This window comes from Danaus plexippus, assembly GCF_018135715.1.
Source record: "Danaus plexippus chromosome 16 unlocalized genomic scaffold, MEX_DaPlex mxdp_31, whole genome shotgun sequence".
NCBI lineage: Eukaryota > Metazoa > Arthropoda > Insecta > Lepidoptera > Nymphalidae > Danaus > Danaus plexippus.
The window spans coordinates 946,150-967,899 of NW_026869852.1; the positions used below are offsets into that span (position 1 = coordinate 946,150).

The following is a 21,750-nucleotide window of genomic DNA, read 5'->3' on the forward strand; positions in this document are numbered from 1 at the left end:
AAAGTTACACTACTCAATGATAAAAACATTGTGCATTTTTATGAAGCGATAAAATTCTTTTATACTTAATTAAAATTTATCCTTATTCAAAATAAGAATTTTTTAGACGTCAATTAAAAATATCAAAATTAAAAGCATATTTGAAATTTCGTTAAATATTGACAAAAATATACTATTATTTTGCACACTTTTGACACATTTAATTATACATAAACTTATGAATATGACTAGAGATATATTTTGTACATTGATATATTTATTTATTTCTACATAGTGTTTGTATAATTAAACATGTTATAAAAATATGATCTTAAATTTTTAATACTTATACAAGCACAAAATTTTAATACATGGCACCAACGTATCAAATAATGTATATTAGTATTGGCCACTTTTTTATTTTTTCAAATTTAATTTAAATAATTTTTAATACATTCCATTTTGAAATTCCTGATTTAGAATAAAACAAATATAATATTCATGACATACTAGTCTATATGGATATAATGAAATCTCTCTAGATTTTTTCATCATTGCCATAAACTAATTCTAAATTAATGATCGATTATATTGTTACCGAGAAACGAAATTAAACTATTGATATATATATATATATATATATATATTGTTACAATAAAAACATTTGTATGTTCATAAGAGAGGAGAAAAGTCATATATATTTATAATATACTTTAAACAATAAATATTAGTGAATATTTGATTATACTAGCCCATAGACAAGTTTTTAAGATCAAGAATATTTAAAAGTTCATACCAAAATGAAATTCCATAGTTGTGAACAGAGCATCAAAAGAGTGTATAAGTTTAAATCACTGTCAAGTAGAAGCAATTCAAATTTACTTGACAGTTAATACAATAGGTACTATTTTTAAGTTTGTTCAGGCCACATAAAAATCGCTTAAGATTTTTAAAATTCCCACCTCCAAACATAATTTTTTTGAAAGAGTTATTAAACTTGTTGTATTATTAATTTACCGCCCATATTTTCTACGTTAGTATTATAAACAATGGTTAATGTAATAAAAACAAGTATGTCACAATAAATTCTAAGGGATGTTATAGATAAGTACCCCACACCTTAGTTAATATGATAACTAGACAAACTTGACTTGACTAGATGACAATGATTTAAGCAGCCAGGGTTGGTGGATCGACAACCAAGTATGGAGCGTGCATCAGAGGCGGCAGTGCGGGGAACAGTATAGGGTATTGAGGTGGTTGAGGATCCGGGGTCACCACGCGCGCTTCTTGCTCAGAACAATGCAACAACCAATGAGTCAGCATCCGACCCCGACCCTTCAATTCGACCTCCCCGCGACGCTCCACTATAAATGTACCCCACTGTTCCAACAGCAACCTAGTGTTCTCACTTAGATGGATACGCAGGGCTGAAGAAGTGATGGTTATGTTATAACTAACCAGCCTTGTGATTTTAATAAGTGATTTTATAATTTGATATGAAAAGAGACCATGTACGAGTAAATGTGAGTATACATTATACACTGAAGTAGCCCCTTATCATAAGATAAAGTATATTTTTATTTCTATCTAGGCATAATTAAAAATCATCATTTTAAGCTTTAATATAATTAGAAACGGTAAAAGACTCACGTTGTCCCGTGGACTCCATACGACTGGCTGTGTTGACTGTGTCTCCAAACAGACAGTAGTGTGGCATCTTGACGCCGACCACACCAGCGCAGACTGGTCCAGAATGTACGCCAACACGCACCTGAAGAAAGACCGATAATTATCATCGGAAGAGTCACATAATCAAATTCACAACATGGTGAAGTGGTATACCTCCAATCTATGAGGTGGTCGGTGACGAACCACAAATGTCCTTACAGCCTGCACGATGGCGAGGGCCATGAGACAGATCTCTCTCGCGTGAAGATCTCCGTTACGTTCAGGTAAACCTGACACTACCATGTACGCGTCGCCTATCGTTTCCACCTTACGCATACAGAAAAAAGGAATAATCATTCCAGTTTAAAAGAAACAGACTTTAGAGACCTGGTGATTATGGATAATATGATAATTAATTTAATACAAGGAAAGCAAAATCCCAACAGCTTTAGCAGTATATATATAGAATAAAGTATCTTGTAAAAATGTTCAACGTCTGCTTAGTGTCACGATCAATCATTGAACATATCCATGGCACGGACTATTCATCAAATCAAAAAGCAGTGACCGTCGGTATTAAATTGTAATATAAATGTATACTCGAGGTGGTACAGCTCCGAAAGCTTAGGTAGAAGAGTTGCTGTAATTAATATATTAATGACTATATTCATATACCTTATAGACATCATAAAAGCCGATGATTCTATCGAAGGTGCTGTACAGGTCATTGAGCAGATCCACCACCTGCATGGGGGTGGAGGCTGCGCAGAGTTCCGTGAACCCAACTATATCACTGAAGTACACCGTCACGCTCTCAAAGCTCTCTGGTTGGACCACTTCACCAGCCATTAATTGCTGAGCCACAGGCCTAAGAAGTAAGAAATATGGTTCATGAACTAATAACATTTGTGGATTGCTAAATTATTTGTTACTTTTGTTATTTGTGAATACGTTTAATTGTTTTTTGTGGGTCGCTAATTTTGTTGCCATAACTTTTCATTTGACTGCAAACGATATTTTCATCTTGAATTACCTTGAAAAAGATTACCGCAAAGTAATTGAAATTTCAAGTTGCATAATTAAAAGTGGCATAAATATATACGAGTTTAATTCAAAAATATACTTTTATTTTTCTACTTCCGAATGGTTATAATCATAATATCTTCTTAAATTTCTCCTACCTTGGCAAAACTTGATAGAGCAATTCCTCTGAACGTCTCTTCTCCAATGACAACTGTTCAGTCTTCTCCTCCACCAGCGATTCGAGATTGTTAGCATATTGTTCCATACGTCTTAAGAGATCGTCCATTAAGTTGTCGCAGTATCCTCTACATATAAAAAAAATCAAATATCATAGCACAATATCTCCTCTACCCGTGACCACGGTTGACAAATGATGGTCAATATTTCACAACTTTGTATATCTCACTTTATATAATTAGCGTTGATGGTATCAAAACTTGGTCTGTCATCTGGGGACTCTGCCCAGCAACGCTCAGCCAGCTCTAGCAACTCGGGGCCAGCACCGGCGCCTCCCGGCATCACCACCGGACGAAAGGGAGGCGTTTCTCGACCACACACACGTGATACTATCTCTGTTAGTATATACTTATATTGATACGCATATACAAGCATAAATATAGAAAATACACAATAAACAAACACAATGTAATTAAGGAATACTGGCTTATCTTCATTAAACAAGAGAAAAGCAATTAAAAGCATATTTTTTTTTAGTTTCAAGGTGATTTATATGTAACAGCTTGTAACTTGTAAGAGATACTACGAGTCGACACTCGCTTTGAACTGTGAAATGTATTTATAATCATGGCACCTTCATAAATATTTTGTAACAAATAGTATTATTTTCATAAAAATATAGGTAAGGCGTCCTAAAATGCGTACCCTTATTTGACAAAGTTGCGGTGTAGTGATGGAAAGGTCCAGACCGTAGAACAATCTCTTCTAGAATAATGCCGAAACTGTAAACGTCCCCTTTGAGTGACGCAACGACTCCAGGATACACGCTGCCGGCCACCAACTCCGGTGCTGTCCATAGTAGTTCTAAAAAGAATAGAAAAATATAAGCTCTACTTTATAACAATTATATTAAAAAAGGAAATTGCTTATATTCTTTCATAGAATCTAAGCAATTATAAGCAATACAAGTACACTTGAATTCACTGATTCCAAAATATTTTCATAAGGCTTTCAAATTTACTGGACTATTTATTTGAAAATATATTGAAAGAATAAACAGAAATCAAGAGCGCCAAAATTTATTCAGGAAATTGCTCGAGTTTTCCAAAGGTTACTCGTTAGTTAGAATTGTAACGATAACAATTCCACTTCGTAAAGTTATAACTTGCAAATATTTTTTATGTCTTCTAATCCCTTCAGCGAAACAAAAAATATTGTAAAGAAGCGAGCGAGCGAGAAGTGAGCGACAAGTAAAAATGTAAAGCGATAAATCTTAAAGTGAGTTTTAACAAATTTAATAAACTTATCTCTAAAATATTTTTTTTAGATAATTACTGTAATAGTAGGCGTCGTCTTTAATCAAGTCCGTCGGCGTACAAAGAGTGTTCAGGCCGTAGTCTGATATTTTGAGAACGAAACGTCCGTCGATGAGGCAGTTTGAAGATCTCAATTTTCCGTGAGCCCCCAGCCCGCTATGTAAGTAGCACATTCCCTAAATAAGAAAAAAAACTCACAATTTTGCCCCAATTTATATAATTAAATTAAAAATCAATGTAAGTTTTCTCTGGGTTTTTTGTCAAAAAATTAATTCAGTGTTATTATTTAATCATCAAACAATGAAACAATAATAACTGTCAGCTGTCGTTAAAATCAAAAATTCAATTCCATCCTTCTCTTAACAGTTGAAACTGTTCGAGAACTCGGACGTTAAACTTTCAAATGATTTATGTGAGAAACGTCACGAAACAATTCAGTTGTATTAATTTTATCAAAATGTATATATTAATTCTCTCTAAAAGCTAATACGAGCACCGTAAATAGATGTATCTAATACCACGTGATGGTTAAACGCAAGGCATTGTAAATTTAATTATAGTTCTACTATTAAACATTGATAGGTATGTATATATGTAATCGTAATACTGGATTCGATTAGTATTTACTTGTAACAGAGCTTTGCGACACGTATCCTACATAGGATGGAAGATATAATGATATCTTAATGTTAGGTACTTTAATTATAATTTAGGTTTTAACGTAGTCACTTTAAATGACTTCGTTAAAACTTTGTAGACGGAGTAATAAATTTAATAAATGTAATGAAGGTTGTGATTATGGGGATATCGATACCTTCTTCCATAAAGCCTCTAAGCTCTGACCTAGACTAACGCAAAAACATAGGTAAAAAAAGATATTTTATTAGACATCTTCAACAAATTATATTTTATTTTCATGCAATTTCAATCTATTTGTTAGAACAAAGTTTATATGCTCTCTACATTTGCACAATTCAAACTACGTTTAACATTTTAATTGGCAATCGCGATCAGATATGACGAATAGGAAAGCAATTTCCGAATAGGAAATTTATTCACAATTATCCAGTTACACGATTATTGATCATCTTTTATAAAAAGAAAAATTAAGACAAAATAAATAACAACATAAATAGATTTAGATAAGTGAAAGAATATAGCTTTCAGTAAAGTAGAATGATGTTAAAAAAACTACAGTAATCTTATGTTACGCTCTAAATACAATGATATGAAATAAAATATAATCTAAGTGAGCTAGTGAACTTAGGACCTAAAATGATCCGAGAAGCTTAACTCAATGCCCGTTTTGTGTGATAAGGCACAACAGTTTACTTCAAATTTGTGGCGTTTAGCTGACAGACTTAGTATACAATAAACACTAACAGACTTACAGCTTCACACGACGTACTTAGCTAGAATTTAGTACCTATAATAAAATTTAAAATGATCTCGGATTTAGTAAATAGCATTATAACAGTGTTTTTAAAGTGGTGTTCATTGTCGTCTAAATATAATAAATAAATATAAAAAGAGAGTGACGTTTTAATGAAGTCATGATTACTTAATTTTATAGAGACCATATAAAGAAATATGATACAAAACATAGTAGTTTCATCATTTAAACACTATTTTGAACAGACAGAGCAGACTCCTAGAATTTTGGGAACAAAATCATCTTCAAATAAAATCCAAAAACCTATCAACTACCTGAACAATATCATGCACCAGCGATGTTCTAAAATTCCAGTCGAGCTGCAACTCCTCATTGGCGAGGACATCCTTCAAGGATCCCTTCGGACAATACTCCGTAAGTATGAACACTAATGGACAGTCCACGCACGCTCCTATGAAACGCGCTGTGTTCTCGTGGGATACGTTACGAGCCTAAAATAAAACGTTCAAAATACACAAACAAAAAAAAATACTTTAATTAGCCGTTTGATTATCAATTCATTGATGAATAACGAAAGTTATAAGGAGAGAATTAAGGCTTTGTTTGATAAACAGGAAATTCTTAACATATCCGTACATATTATTATGAAACGCGCTTAGAATTTTTCTTAATCAAGAACGAAAGCAAAGATGACATGTAGCTATAGATAAAAAAATACAGAAATTTAACATTAACAAATAAGTATACAAATATAAAAGACAAAAAAACGCGGTAATTGCATTATAATTAATATCAAGGATTTAAAAGTTATCACCGTATAAAAATTTCTGATACACTTTGTATTTTATTACCTATACGAACTTGTTTCTCCACAACACATCCTAATCTATCCTAAATATTACAATTTATTAAACTCAACTCAACAATGAGATCTAAGATTTTCGCGAGTATTCATTTAAATATAAAATCTGTTCATCTCGTCTGCTCGTGATCACGATTGCTGTAAAGGAACCGAAAAGTTGGGAATATGTTATTTAAACTAATAAAACTATTTTAGTATATCCGAAAACATTAGTTATTTTCTCTTTACAACTAACTTACTTGTTTTATCTCCCACAACAGTTTCTTGTTGAGATCAAGTTTTTTTCTGTGTATTTTCTTAACAGCCACCCTATTCCCTTTATAAAGGCCGACAGTAAACGACGACAGTGTAAGTTGTGGGGCAACGTTGGAAGAGCTTGAGTTACTGCGACCACTCCACCCCAATGACAGCTATGCAAAATTTTAAGGCTATAATAATTTAAATGAGAGTGAACGAAACAAACTTTATAGAACACATTCATATCATTAGCAATAACATTGTTACATAAAAATCTCACTTTCACGCTTAAGAATGTTATATAAGAAGATACTTATACGTGTTGCAAAATAAATATTTTCAGATTTAATAAAGTTATTATGGTATCGCAGATTATAACATATTGTTTGCTTCCCATAACTTTAGCGAGGATGCTTATGAGAAAACTAAATCGAATAAGATATTTATATATAACTCTTAGTCTATTTCTTATTTCAATAAATGTATTTATAAAATTAATATCAGTTGTTTTGTAACTATAAAAAAATGTTTATATGTGTATTTTCTTATAAGAATTTAAATATATATTATAGTATGATAATAATTAGAGAAACATGATTCAAATAAACAGATCGTTTATGATAACAAGGTTAATGAAATGAGTATCTTTATATTGTTCTGATGAAGCCACTTGATTGTAATTAAATTGAATACAAATGCAACAAACAATAAGAATGTCGTGCTCACGGCGTATTCAGATCAATTACGGTAATTGGTATAAAAAATATAAAGAAATTAATTAAAACAGGAATATTATGAGCTTGGTTTCGTTATAATTAAATATGTATGTATGTATTGCGATGGTTAAATTTGCAGACATTTTTGTTAATAAATTAACTATAACAAATTAATGTCGATCTGATGTTGATACAAATTGAAAAAAGATTAACACTATCAATCTGAAGAAAAGGAGTTTTTTTGCCAAATGGCTCTAATTTTATAGTCTGCGAAATTCATGATTCTAGCTCCTGTTTTTCTTTTTCATCTATATAATCATTTATGTCTTGTATCCTTCAAAATTGGATTTAGCCGTTTTACAAAGCAGTTGACCTATAGTATGGATGTTCACGTTTTTCTCATTGGGCGCCTTCCACATACTTTTAATACTTCATTGATGCTGTGCAGCGCTGGACCAGCTCCAAGTCCTGCACCCACCTCCACGAGAACCTCCTCGGGTCTGACTCGCCAAGCCGTGTTATTCAATTCAGCTTCAATACGCACTCGCCTAACAATAAAGTATAAAATAATTAAATATAACAAAAATGATAGAAAAGTAAAAAATTAAAACCTAAGGAATGCGAATAAATGGTACAAAATTTTATTGAAAAGTTGCAAATACCACAATGCACCGACACTAAACACCAACTACTTATAAAATATATTATTTTTCTTATCAAAATAAATTAGACCTAACATCATTACTTACTTGTACGCCACACAACCGGCCGTTACTGCCAGCGTTAAGAAAACAGCCAACCCAATAAAGCAGTATATCAAAACAGCCTGAGCTTCTGAGCAGCGTGAAAATTGATAGTAAATTTCAATCGAGAACGCCTCAAACAGTTCTCATACAATTTGCCAAAATGAAGAATGTAATTAACTTATAAATACTATTTAATGAAGTTATTCCTAATATGTCCTTACTTCCTTTAAGCACATCTTTAGTGGAAGTATATTTAAGTTCTTATAAAAACCTGTCAAGACCTACAAATTTTTGCAAGCCAAAATCGTAAGACCCTTCCTTTACTCCGCAATATTGAGTTCATGCGGAGTATTGAGGAGTAGAGCGCAATTTACTTAATAGGGCTGAGAGATATTAAAAAATAAAATAAATACATAAATTCTTTAAAAGGACTTTCATTTAACCAAGGGTTTCAAATATGATAATTCTAATGGACGGTCCATTAACCGTTTGTATTAAATTATCATTTGAAAACATCTGTTGACCTGTCTTGTCAGAGCATTTTTATATAGAAAATTGTTTTAAGAGATGGTTATAATCCAATACTAAAAGACAGCATCTACATCAAAAACATCTTCATTTTAGACATATGCAACTCATTCATTTTTATATACTTATGATTACTTTAAAATAATTTAATTAAATAAATGATAACTAAAATAATAAAAAGGTTAGTATAATAAGGTTGTAAGAAATTAAATAAATAAATAATTGTTAAACAACCTAACAAATTGCTGGACTACTGGGGTGGTATTTAACCGTACAGTTTAACAAAATACCTTGGAAGCTTATCAAATAGTTAATTTAGCCTGTTGACGCCAACATAAAAATGTCGTAGGCATATTATTCAACTTGCCAAAACGAAATTTGACAAGTTACTCTACAACGGCATTTCGGTAAGTGCCCAAAGTACAATCAGTCAATTGATTTCATCAAAATAAAAACTAAACATTTTATCAATTATTATATCAAATGTCTCTTTAAGTAAAAAAAATATACAAAGAAAATATTCTTTAGAAGCTATGGTTTACATAATTTTATCCGATTAATCATATTCTACGAAAAGACCTTAATGTTTTTAAATAGTTTTCAAATGAATAAAGTTCTAAAAACAGATTTTATTTTATGCATTTTTATATCAACATCTTGTCATCAATTAAAGTTTTGCCTTAATTTATGTCAATTTAATTATACTATATATATATACAAAATAACTTGGTAGCCATTCTTAATACAGTGCTGGGCCATAATCATACACTACTAAGTAATAGTTACATTGATCTATAACTTTACGGCATATATGTACATATAATAATATAGTCCCTGCATAAATAGAATAGAAAAATAAAGAGCATGTATACTACTACCAACAAATTTATTTTCCTAAGTAATTTTCACGGAAATTGTCCGTGAACAATTAGTGTAATGCTTTAATTGATCAATTAGTGTGTTGTGGCAGCCGGGTAAATATTTTTCTAAAGTCATATATGGCTTAGCATTGTTTTATATAATAATCGAATATAAATTCGTACGAAAACACTGGCAATAGAAGGTAGCATATGTTTATCCGGAAACCAAACATTGAAACGTTCAGTTTTGACTATAAATATCTACCGAATTATCTTAGTAAATGTAAGCATTTGATGACATGTCTAGGCATATATTGAATAACCAAATTTGACGACTGTCCACTACAAACAACTAATTTGTAATACTGAGTAGCTTATATGCAGAAACACAAAATATTCACAAGCTTTTTGGAACTTACTAGAAAAGACTGTTTCACTTACTAGAAAAGACTGTTTCAACAAACATATCAATAATGAAAATTTCATTAATTTTAAGTAAATATATTCTTTTTATTTTTAATTATCCCGGGGCAGACATTGTGAGGAGATAATTATAGGTAAAAAATATTGGAAAATGAACACTAACCTCCTTGACACATCGGATCCGTCCCAAGGAAACCACATCGCGGCTTGTCAGGTGGCGGAGCTCGTCTTCCTCCCGGCCAATGAATCGCTTTACCGGGAACCGCTTTATAGCTCATATTTAAACCGTGATAGAATGCAACCACCTAGGCAAAACCGTTAAATGATATCATATATGATGTATCACACAAATAAAGTATACCAATAAATTTACCTCAAATTTGCCAGTCACAGGATCCAAATCTAATATCGCATAATCAGCATCCCGATCGCCAACCGCGTCTATCCGAACGTGACCGGTGATACCTTGAAATTTAACCTCATAACATGATAAAGATATTTATCAAAAATCAAAGCGTATCCCTCTGTATTTACCATGGAAGTCTCTGCCCCACATCCGCCCTGTTATCTTTCTTCCGTCTCTAATATCTCCGCCCTCAGTCAACGTCTCGTTCAAGGCCATCCCTAACAGGTATACACCATCGTAAAAGGCACCGATGAAAAAATTCACCTGCCAATGAACAAAACTTAATGTTTGTATAATCAGTTGTTAATTCAATAATTGTACTTATATAATCATCGATATAAGGAAATATGTTGACAGAGTTAACGTTAGATATTTGTTACTTACACTCTGTATATTGTTGGAATATTCATCAAAGAAAAACCGAAAGTGTACTCAATGACACAACAGTATGGGAGAAGTTCTAATTAGAGCTTCATTACGTGACCCCAAATACAAAAGATTTAATGATTATTTGGAAATAGGGATCAAATGTTCTGGATTTATTTTGATCAAGAATATTTTCAATATAAATTTATAAATAATGTTATTTAATATCATCGCTTTTCTCTTCTTATTATACCAAAAATCAAAGACAATTTAAAGTCAACTTTTTAAATATATTCTCTTACAACAAATAGACTATATAGATGAGATTTTTTTATGTACATAATATGATAATGTACATGATATGATTTATATACCTATGTTATATTTTACATAACCTACTAGCGCAGTGGGGACACGATCTTCATTAAGAACTAATCCAGGGTTTTGGTAATTAATTAATGATGAAAGATTGGGGTAAAACAGAGCGGACATTTTATAAGCAATTCCTAAAAGGTAAAACCGTACGTTAAAGATAGAAGCTTAATTTATTTGTATACAATACCTCCTCTCCATCCGAAAAAGTGTAATTATAGTGTAACCTAGCCCTTGCTCGGACCGTGTCCGCGAATTCGTCAAAACGGTCGCCTGTGGGTAGTTTAAGCGAGACTCGCAATAAGGCTTCGTAAGCATCGCGAGCTGCCGCATCTCGCTCGTCGCCCGCCGCCCAACCCGTCTCCCCCCAATACCCACCCTGTTATACATACATCAATTTATATTTATGTTATGACTAATTGCTTTATTACGCATCTAATAAAAAGTATTTATCCAGCGAATTGTTACACTATATTAATATTTCAGAGACCACATAAAAGGGAATAATAAAATGTTAAAAAAAAAATCTATTCTAAATGTATAAATATACATATTTTTCGTTTCGTGAACATTTATATATAATAAAGAGTTTATACTGGTATTATACGGATAAATTATGTACATGAGTTATTACAATTATACCTGAAATATCTCAACGTCCAGAAAGGCCCAGTCACCTCGCGTCATCCCCAGCGAATGAGCCGCAAGAAGAAACTCTCGGACTAACGAGCCTCGGACGCTTAGTATTACAACTGTTGGATAAATTCACCTTAACTACAATATAAATAAACTATACTGTTATTATATACTCGTATTCTATTAATGTTCAAAGAATATATGGTTATGGTTGTTTTAAAAACGGTCTTCATCCGTGCAAAGCCATGCACAGTATATTCTGCCAGTGCCGTGTTGAATCAAAGAATATATATATAAATTATTAATTTGATATAATATTTAATGACATATTTTATTGTCACAAGCACACCTGTCAGTGTGATTACTTTCTACACGAGTTCTAGGTTAGGTCTAAAAGTAAACAACATTACTGTACACGTAGAAGCAATTTCATTCAGATGTAAGTAAGACTGCTTTTTTACGAGTTAGAGCAAGTTCTTCAATCTTACCAATATGCAAATGTAAAGACTGAAGGTAAACAAATCGCGTATTCCATTAAAGTTTCAAACTATGAATTAAACATGGTCGTTGAAAAAAGAAGTATTATAAACGGCTTCCATTAATGAAAATAGTGTATTTTTGTCCTCTTTACAAAGTAATTTGGTTCTTTGAAAGTCGGTTTTTATTTCCTTCTATTTTTGTTGACTGGACAAAATTCTAGATATTTATCAAATGTGGAAGTAATAACATACAAAATAATAGAGTAAACTTTCATATAAGTCCAAATAAAATAGTGCATAGTTTCCGTCTAAACTAAACTATTTACTAAAATTAAGGTATTTTTTAATATAATCGCGTGATCTCACACTTTATTTTTAACGTTGCTTAATCTAGTTAATTGTTAAGGATGCTTCATAATTTGAATTCGATAAAAATAATTTTATTTAATTTTTATTAACTTCTAACACTCTTGAAATTAATGTATCTATTTAATTTTATTAAGCAACTCTACTAAATTCATTACTTCTTATATTATAATCCGAACAGACAAAATTGTATCACATAAATACGAAACTAAGTTCATTTAAACGTGCGGGTTTTATTTATCTGTATGCAATAAAATCAAATCAAAAAGTTAATTATAATAGCCATCACTCAGAAGGAAAAGAAAATAGAATGAAATAAAACAGCTGTTATCAACGTCAAAAACATCAGGACTGTCTTCAAATTAGTTTCGATTCACTGAATCACTGAACACAATGACTCTCTATTTGTTGTTATACATCGTTCCTAAACCGTTAAGATATTTATACACATGCGATATTTAAGCAGAAATACTTACATTAATTTAAATATTTCTACATATTTATTTAGAATTTTGATACGTTTTATCAATTGTTGATTGTGTGTCATTACTTTATATTACTCGTGATAAGCTTGTTAGAAAAGTAATGGCGAATAATGGGGACAGTTTTCCCGCTTTATGTGGCACAGAAATATTTATATGACGACATATGAAATCTCTTACTGTTTTGTATCAGAATTTATTAACAGACCTTACCTTTTCCATAATTTGAATATAATTTAATTAAAACAAAAAAACTATAATTGTTTTGTTTCATATTAGAACTCTAATTAATAATTATAGTTACAATAGTGTAGTTGAAACTTTTTTCTGATTTAATACCGAGGTTACTTAGAGCTTACGATTATTCAATTTTCTTCAGAGACAAGTTTACTTCGTTTATGTAAACATTTTTTATTTATAAATTGAATTTATTTTACGTAAAATCAATAATTCTTTACCTCAATTTGAATATCTATTAGCCACGGTAACAAAAATTCTCACAAAGAAAATGTATAAGAAACATTAATAATTTTGTCTTGTATGTTATCATTCCATATATTTGTAATCATACAAATAATTTGCATAGTAAAACTCAACATATACGTACATATATATACTAACTGTGCCCGCGACTTTGCTCGCGTAGAAAAAGTATCTTACTACAAGATTTCTTCATAAAAAATGTTAGAAGTCGTAATAGCAGTTTCAGTGAGTATAAACAGGCTTCTTGCATTGCTCACTCGAGATAAAGCTAAATATAACTGTCCATGAGAAAAACAGGGCGTACGCAGATCTACACCGACACAACTCATGATTTGTCCCTCGGAAATTAACACATTAATTAAATACAACATGTCATTATTAAACCCCTTAAGTGTTCAATGCAAGGAACTTTACATAAGTTTGGTTCAAAGTAGTTTAAAAATATACCCATGGGAATGAGGTATTTCCCGCGGTAAAAGGTACCCAAAATGTTGCATCGGGTGATCAGCAACCCCCATATAAAATTTTATTGAAATCCGTGCAGTAGTTTTGAAGTTTTAAGTGTACAACAGACAGACAGATAGACAGACAGACGGACAAAAATTTCAATAATCATATTTTTTCATCTGTTTCTTCTAGGAATACCGCTAAATGGGTTTATTCTCATTTATTTTCAATGTACGAATTGACCCCGTGAACGATTTTATTATATGTAATAGATATATATACATACATATATGTCGTCGACGCTACAGAATAAAGATCAAGACATTTACAACCGTAAACTGTCTGTGTTGAGTTTGAGGTGCAAATTATTGATAAAGATACTAGTTATTTCTGATTAAACTTAACTCAGAACCCACTAACATTTTTTTTATCCTTTAGATTATGAAAAAACTTTTCTATATTTCTTATATGATATATCATTATTATAATTCTAATATTTTAATGCGGTTTCTGTGAATTATGAATTATATTCAAATACCTCTTGCATACATGCTGACATCTTTAAGCAGCGCTTCGCAGGACTCGCTTTCGTTTCCATCCAACTCTCTAATGGCTTTCAGGACACCTTCTTTACGCAAACCCCATTCCAGACTTTTACCTTAATTATAATAAATAGTATCAATTTTATTAAATCATTCAACAAATATCAAAATTTATTACAAATCAAGACTTTTTTATTGAAAGCACTTCAAGAAGACTATTAGGTATGTAGAGCAAAGTTGAAATACCTCTACAGATTATAAAAGAAAATGTCAGACTACAAAATGAAACTCTTTGTATTTGACTATATATAACTATATATAAATAAAACGAAATAATTTATCCATTTTACACACACACAATGAAATATAATTTACATGATCGTCCTTTTGATCCCAAATGCAAAACAAATGTTGTTTGAATGACCGAAAATGCTTGAATGAAGACACAGAATTTTGCGTTCACATTCGCGTGAACATGCGTTCATCACAAAGGACACCAAATTACAGCAATGATTTTGGTTGATATCAAAGCAGTCTCGTTATGAAATGATAGTTGTTCATGTTTGTTTGTTATTAATTTTGTGAACGTAGTTCGTATATATTATACACGGGTCTCCTCAGTCTGGATTAAATAACAGTCGACGAGCAATTTATATCAAACATTGGGTGATTTTCTCGCAGTTTTTAAATGTCCTATGTAAGCATCCTTTTAAAATATAGTCCCGTTATTTCTTATTCAATTACATTAGCCAATTTCGACTGAAAAAACATTTTGCTTTATATATAGTATGAATAGCGTTGAAAGTTATTCAATGCAAAATCGTTTCCCATTCAATACCCAACGATAATGTCCGATGATTTATAAAAGAACTACCGTTAAGTGTTAACGTTACATAATATAGTGTCAATGCGAAATAAGGCCAACTTAGACTTATCATTTTTACATATACAATAAATTAATTAGTAAATATAAGTCATCGTATGCGACGATGAGAAATTATAATATAATAATTAAATATTATTCAGGAACATAATCTAGTAGAAGGATACCTTAATATAAGAAAATATATAAATGAAATTATACCCATTATATTTAATATTCCCATACTAACCTACTGTGAGAGAGAATAAGTCGGATTTGTCCAATAGCAGTGCGACGTGCGACCATCCAAATCTCTCGAATATGCTGGTGAAGACACGAGGAAGTCGGCATTGACAGTAGGACATGCGGGTCAAGGTTGGATACTTCTGCTTGTCATTAAACAGGGTTTGGGGCTGGTGACAAAAATAACGAAAGAAAATAATATGTCATTTAAACTCAAATAGTCAAATTTATATTCAAACAATAAAATACAAACAGAACCATTTTCGATTTTGGAGAGTCAAAATCGGTGTTAGTGTGGTATGTATAAAATCTAAAATTTAATAAACATCCATGTAGCTTAAAAGATGGTAACTTTTCAATGTTTTTAAGTCAATTAATCTGTAATATTCAATACTTACCCTAGTTCCCTTACGTAAGTTGACAAGCCTGTGCATTCGGCTGACCACACTCGCGGGCGCAGCTAACTCTCCCTCTGAAGGAGGCTGTACGGAATGAAAACATTTACAGTTTACATCACCGTCTAATGGAGACGGAACTTCTTAGCATTCCATGGACCCACCGTGCGGGTGCCGCGGCCGGGGTGGTGGGTCCATCGCAAACTCATGAGAACATAAAAAGTGTAGATTCAATCAAGTGATGTTCAATTACCACATTTCTTAGCGAAATTTTAAGTTAAATTATTACCGTTAGAAACTAACAGTTCGTTTTGTTTTTTCTGACCTTGTTCCACTGGAATAATTGCTAGTTAAAAATAATATCTCTAAACTGCATATACTTTCTTATAATCATATTATTATGTATAATCGTGCGAAATGTTTCGGACGTAAACAAAAAAACTCGCTATAAAATTTTTTACTACCACAATATTAAAAATAATAGATTTCCATTTCGTAAAACAAATAAAGCTTACTAAATATGAATTTATAAATTATTTTGTTAATACTAACCCTTAAATGTAAAGCCACGTAATGTATACAATTACGCGTCCCAACAAAGGTAACCAAATTGCACTGTTTCAATACATGACGATCCTACACGTGTAGAGTAACTCGTGCCTTCAATTCACTCTGCTACATATCATTTTAATTTACATTCGCAACGAGCTCTATGTTGAACCAGTAAAGGGTGCTATTTTAAATAAATGTAATTTCAAAGGATCAAAGAGAAATAAAAGCTAGTGCTTCATTCAGGATAAGAAAAAAGTAATTGCTTTAAAAATGGAAACATAATTACTGACGCGATTACAAATCATAACAAATTTATTATTTTACTTTCGATAAGTCCTTTAATGTTTAATTTTTAATTAATCTTCGTGTTCTTACAGTTGGTATTGGCACCTTCTACGACGTTGAATATTTTGACCGATAATACCCGAATAAAGGTAAAAAGAAACATTTTATTACCTCACCTGTCAAAAACCTCCATTAGTAAATTTAATTTCAACATAAAAAATATCAAAGAACCTAATAAAAGGATTTATTTCAAGTGGAGATTACTAACTGGTAGAGAAAATAATAGAGTCACTTCGACGAATATATGTCCGTCTTTTATGGGAAACCTTTAAAAAAAACTATCTATTAAAAGAGAAATAAAACAAATAAAACCTCTTTATACATTTTTGTTAATGTTCTCATTTAATATACTTCATAATTAATAATCTTCAATTAGCTTTTATCAGAGCATTAACGGAATGTTGCTTAAGTCCTATGCGATATCATAATGTGTGTATATAGTACCAACCATTATTTATTATTGTCCGAGAAAAATCATTGCTCAAAAGAAACTCAGACAATAAATTCTTTACTTTAGTAACCACCAAATAAGATCAAATTTTTCTTCAAGATTCTAGTTTGGTATGTTTGGAGTCTTAAAAACTCATAATAAAAATAATGAAAAAGAAAAGTCATTATGTTCAATCGAGTATAAAAAATAATCTAAGGTCTTATTCGTGCCTTGTTTGAAGATTCTGTCGTCATATTTTGAAACATATTTATAAAACACATTTAACTTTTGTATTAGTTTGGCATAATAGAAAAAAATAAATGAACATCGGCACTACGAGGAGATCTGTTGCCTTGAACACAAAAATAACTCAACATTTACCATCCAGATTTCCACAGGTAACAAACACCCCTTAATCGGTGTCACTCAGTACAAGTGACACGATATTCTTGGGCCATTACATTTCAATTCAATCCCATTACGCTCAATGCCAAGTTCGAGAGTGGCTTTCACTCTGATTTGTTTGTGCCCTTGACCACGACGAGTAACGTAACGAAGCGAAGATATCTGATACCATAGATTCTAGTTGCAGAATGTGTTCAAGGAACGAAGTACAAGAAACCATTCCAGTCGTCTTTAAGATGTTAAAAGCAGTAAATATGCGAGAATGGAACATTAAAATATCTTATGAGTTAATCAAATACCGAATTTATAAAATTTCACATAAATATTCACAACTAAATATACAACGAAAAGACAAATAGTAACAGATGTAGTTACTGTTTAGCTTAAACAATAAATCTGAACTTTAGTAAGAGACGTGCTTGCTTAATAAAAGTGTAATTTAACTTTGAAACAAACGGAAACAGAATTCGCCTAGACATGACCTAGTATTGGCAAATAAGGTTTTGGTAAAAATAAAAACATAAATAAAAATTTCGCAATCTAAAATCTTCATCATCATTCATTTAGTAAAATATTTTAAAAAGATATTTAGTTCCCTTGATATTCTAACAATTTTAAATTAACATTGACCTTCAGTGAACGTATCTACGTAATTAAAAGGCCAGGATAGACCTTGTCATGCTCAGGTTTAAATCCCCTGGACCTATTTAGTGAGGCTTTACAATTAACTAAATCACCTAAGCGTAGCAACTAAGTAACAATTAAGAAAAAAATTACCTACCCTCCTTTGCCTTCAAAACTTATCTTGATAAATTAAATACTGTTAAAAGAATTATACTTAATTTGATTTAATGTATAATTAACAAAATTTCTTTTTTTTCTCATCTTTTTAAAGAAACTCTTTTATAATTTCCGTTTTCATACCGTATGAAGGTACTCATAAAAAATATTGAAATTCACCATTATTTTGGATATAGATTCAATGATACATCAAAATATATATTTTAAATGCGAAATCCATAAATATTACCTGGTCTCCCATCCCGGTTATGATGGGTGTGTTCCAATACGCAGCCAACCGTGCCACTGGTTCCAAGGCAAAGGCACAGGCCGGGCCAACGAAGGCTATAACGTCATCTTTGAAATGCATATCCGCTGCTAATCCAGGAGCAATCGCACCAGAACATGATGGATAACTGTGCAGAATATTTTGTTATAAGGTTGCCTTTAAGAAGCGGATGTGGGGACAAAGTGACCAAAACATAAATAACGTAAAATATGAATGGCCTAATTTAAATTTCATTGAACACTTAAGGGAACCAGCAATGAATGCAGACGAAGTCGCCTAGGAAGTGTGTATTTTTTAAAATAATGAGGTTCATTTCAACCGACAACCCCATCGAAATTATAGTGAACACAAAAACATTAAGCAAAAATTGTAAGCAAAATATTCAAAGGGACCTAATCGCAACAAAAGCAAAAGAGTTCGATAATAATAGAAACTCTTCATCAAAAATAATTATAAAATTTTTTTAATAGAATGAATGAAAATAGAAGTATTTGGTATATAATTTGGTAGGCCGCGAACAGCGTAAGAGTGATAAAAAGCGATCTTCTCAGAAAGGAATAAAACCACATTAAACTGATAAAAGTAATGTATCTTAATCTGTTAGCATTATCAGAACTAAAGCAATAACGTCCAAGAGAATTATAAGTTAAAACATTATTAACTTAGTTCCGTATAACATTTTATAGCAGTCGTGAAGTTTGAACCTTTCATTGAGTTGTCATTTCTAGAAGAATAAGAATAAAAAATAATATAACAGTTCTACGATGTTTGTCAATTGCGTCTTTGCAAAGATGTTTTTTAGATATTTTTAGTTACAGAATTCATTACATTCAAAATAATAGCTTTGTGGAGGACCCAAATAAACGCTATAAGTACACTATTGAGTTTATTTATAAATATCGAGAAAATACATCTGTTCTGATTTATCTCAATGAAGACAATCTTCAAACTACTAAGTTAAAATATGATGTCTATAATCATGATCAAATTATGATGGATAAACGATAAAATTTGACTTTGAAAAACTCGTTTTAAAGCACTACTTCGCTACAGGTTAATTTTAAAAGGTTTCTTAACAAATATTCAGACCTTGGCAACTTTAACTTGGCGATTCTATAAGACTGTATCATCGGTCAACTTTGATTACTTTTCTTATATTTTAATACTCAGATATTATCGAGAAATGTTGTCAAAAAAAAACTTTTAATCGACTGGCAGGAGGATTTCTTTACATATTCAGTAACAAAATACTTTGTAGATAGATCCGTTAGTATGAACTCTCTTTTATTTGTCTCGTAACGATTCTTTATTTTGTGACCCAACCTAAGCCTGTGCATTGTAAGAACTACTTAGAACTACTCACAGTGGAGTGGCAACCTTATATTTTACTGACAATACGCAACATTCTGAAGAATATTATATATATATATAACTTAATAATGAAAACTGACTTTTCGGTCAACTCAACAAACTATAATTAAACCTGAAATACATAGTACATTCAGAACACAATTTTTTAACACCAGTAAACAAACTATTTTTGACACATCAACAAATTGTATATTATATGAATAATAAAAATAAAATATATGGGAAGAAATTTTCTAAAGTATTTAAAAACTTTCTTACAAAAAGCTGTGAAATGTAAATGCACATGAAAAAATCTTTCAAGTAACAGCATTTTTCACTCTGAGTTCATGTAAATGTAAGGTTTTCTCGTACGGTTTGTGGCTTGATTGATTCTTCTCTAAACTCAAAAAGGTACTTATTTAATTCTTATAAATATAAATTAACCATTTAAATTAACTGTTTAAAATCTGCATAATATATTTATATACTGTAATGATTACAAAATTGCAAGTTTTTTATTTTTTTTATACTAACTTTATTTCGTAATCGGATTCATGTGAAAAATGAGTCAACAAGCAAAGAAAGGCATATGAAATGAGTTTCAAAATCATTCTACTTTTAAATCATCTTTTTTTAGTCACAAAATATTTCATTGAATGTGTCTTACGTTTATTTTGAATATTAAATAGGAATTCGGAACCATTAAGTAAGGAATGCATTGTTTTTTAACGTTTCAACTCCCGCGTGTTTATACGAATTTTATATCTATTTACGCACATAAGCCTTAATATTCCCACAAAAGTCTATTTATGTTAGTTTGGTTTTCAAACAATCTTTTACTTTACACTTACATATGTTTTCAAAATAAATTATTTTTTATATATATCTAAATATTATTAGATTAGAAATTTTGATAAATTTTTCAAACTTTAAGATTCATGAGAATCAAAGAAATAATTACTTAGAGAAAACCAAATACATATTTTTATAAGAACGTAGATGTTAATTTATTATAATAATTACAAAAAATCTACGCTGCAAACTTATATTTGTTTTAATTTAGATATCATAGAAATACATAGATATTTATATATATACATAGATATCATGACATATATGTATGTAGATATGATGATTTTACTAAAAATGACATTATCCTATTCAGAGTATACCAATTTTACTTACTCTTATTTATAAAGAAGAGTCTACCAGACGATTTCATACCAAACAATATCATTTTGAATGTATATAAGTCACTATAATCATCCAGATATTTTTCTAGCATGCACCTATATACTGTGTTGAAGTCTCAAACTATAAGAGTCACATGAGTTTAAATATATTATTTTTATCATACCTGCCCTGTACTTTTTGCAGTTCAACATTATGATGCGCCAGGAACTTCTTGTTGACTTTCTCCATGGCCAAATCTACGGCTGGTCCGCAACGCTCCAAGTCAAACGGGGAGTCCAATCTCGAAGCCATCAACACTCCTACTTTATATATTGTGCGGTTCAACAAACCAACAGACAGCATAATTGCCAGCATAAATAGCCTTGATAATTTGACTAAATACATATTTTATTTTA

General features: G+C 31.0%; 1 protein-coding gene across 1 annotated transcript; it reads right to left on the reverse strand.

Annotated features, from left to right (window-relative positions):
- Window positions 1-736: 736 nt before the first annotated feature.
- LOC116772178 (receptor-type guanylate cyclase gcy-28) lies at window positions 737-21,750 on the reverse strand. The gene is made up of 21 exons (XM_061528305.1): window positions 21,519-21,750; window positions 18,773-18,938; window positions 16,014-16,097; window positions 15,623-15,785; window positions 14,507-14,626; window positions 11,718-11,827; window positions 11,266-11,454; window positions 10,466-10,601; window positions 10,305-10,396; window positions 10,206-10,236; window positions 7,767-7,917; window positions 6,661-6,805; window positions 5,874-6,050; window positions 4,186-4,342; window positions 3,556-3,714; window positions 3,080-3,245; window positions 2,832-2,978; window positions 2,326-2,518; window positions 1,825-1,977; window positions 1,633-1,753; window positions 737-1,409 (listed from the first exon to the last, which is right to left on the reverse strand). Exons 1-21 carry the CDS (start codon window positions 21,737-21,739, stop codon window positions 1,150-1,152), a joined length of 3,141 nt encoding a protein of 1,046 aa, XP_061384289.1. The 5' UTR covers window positions 21,740-21,750; the 3' UTR covers window positions 737-1,149.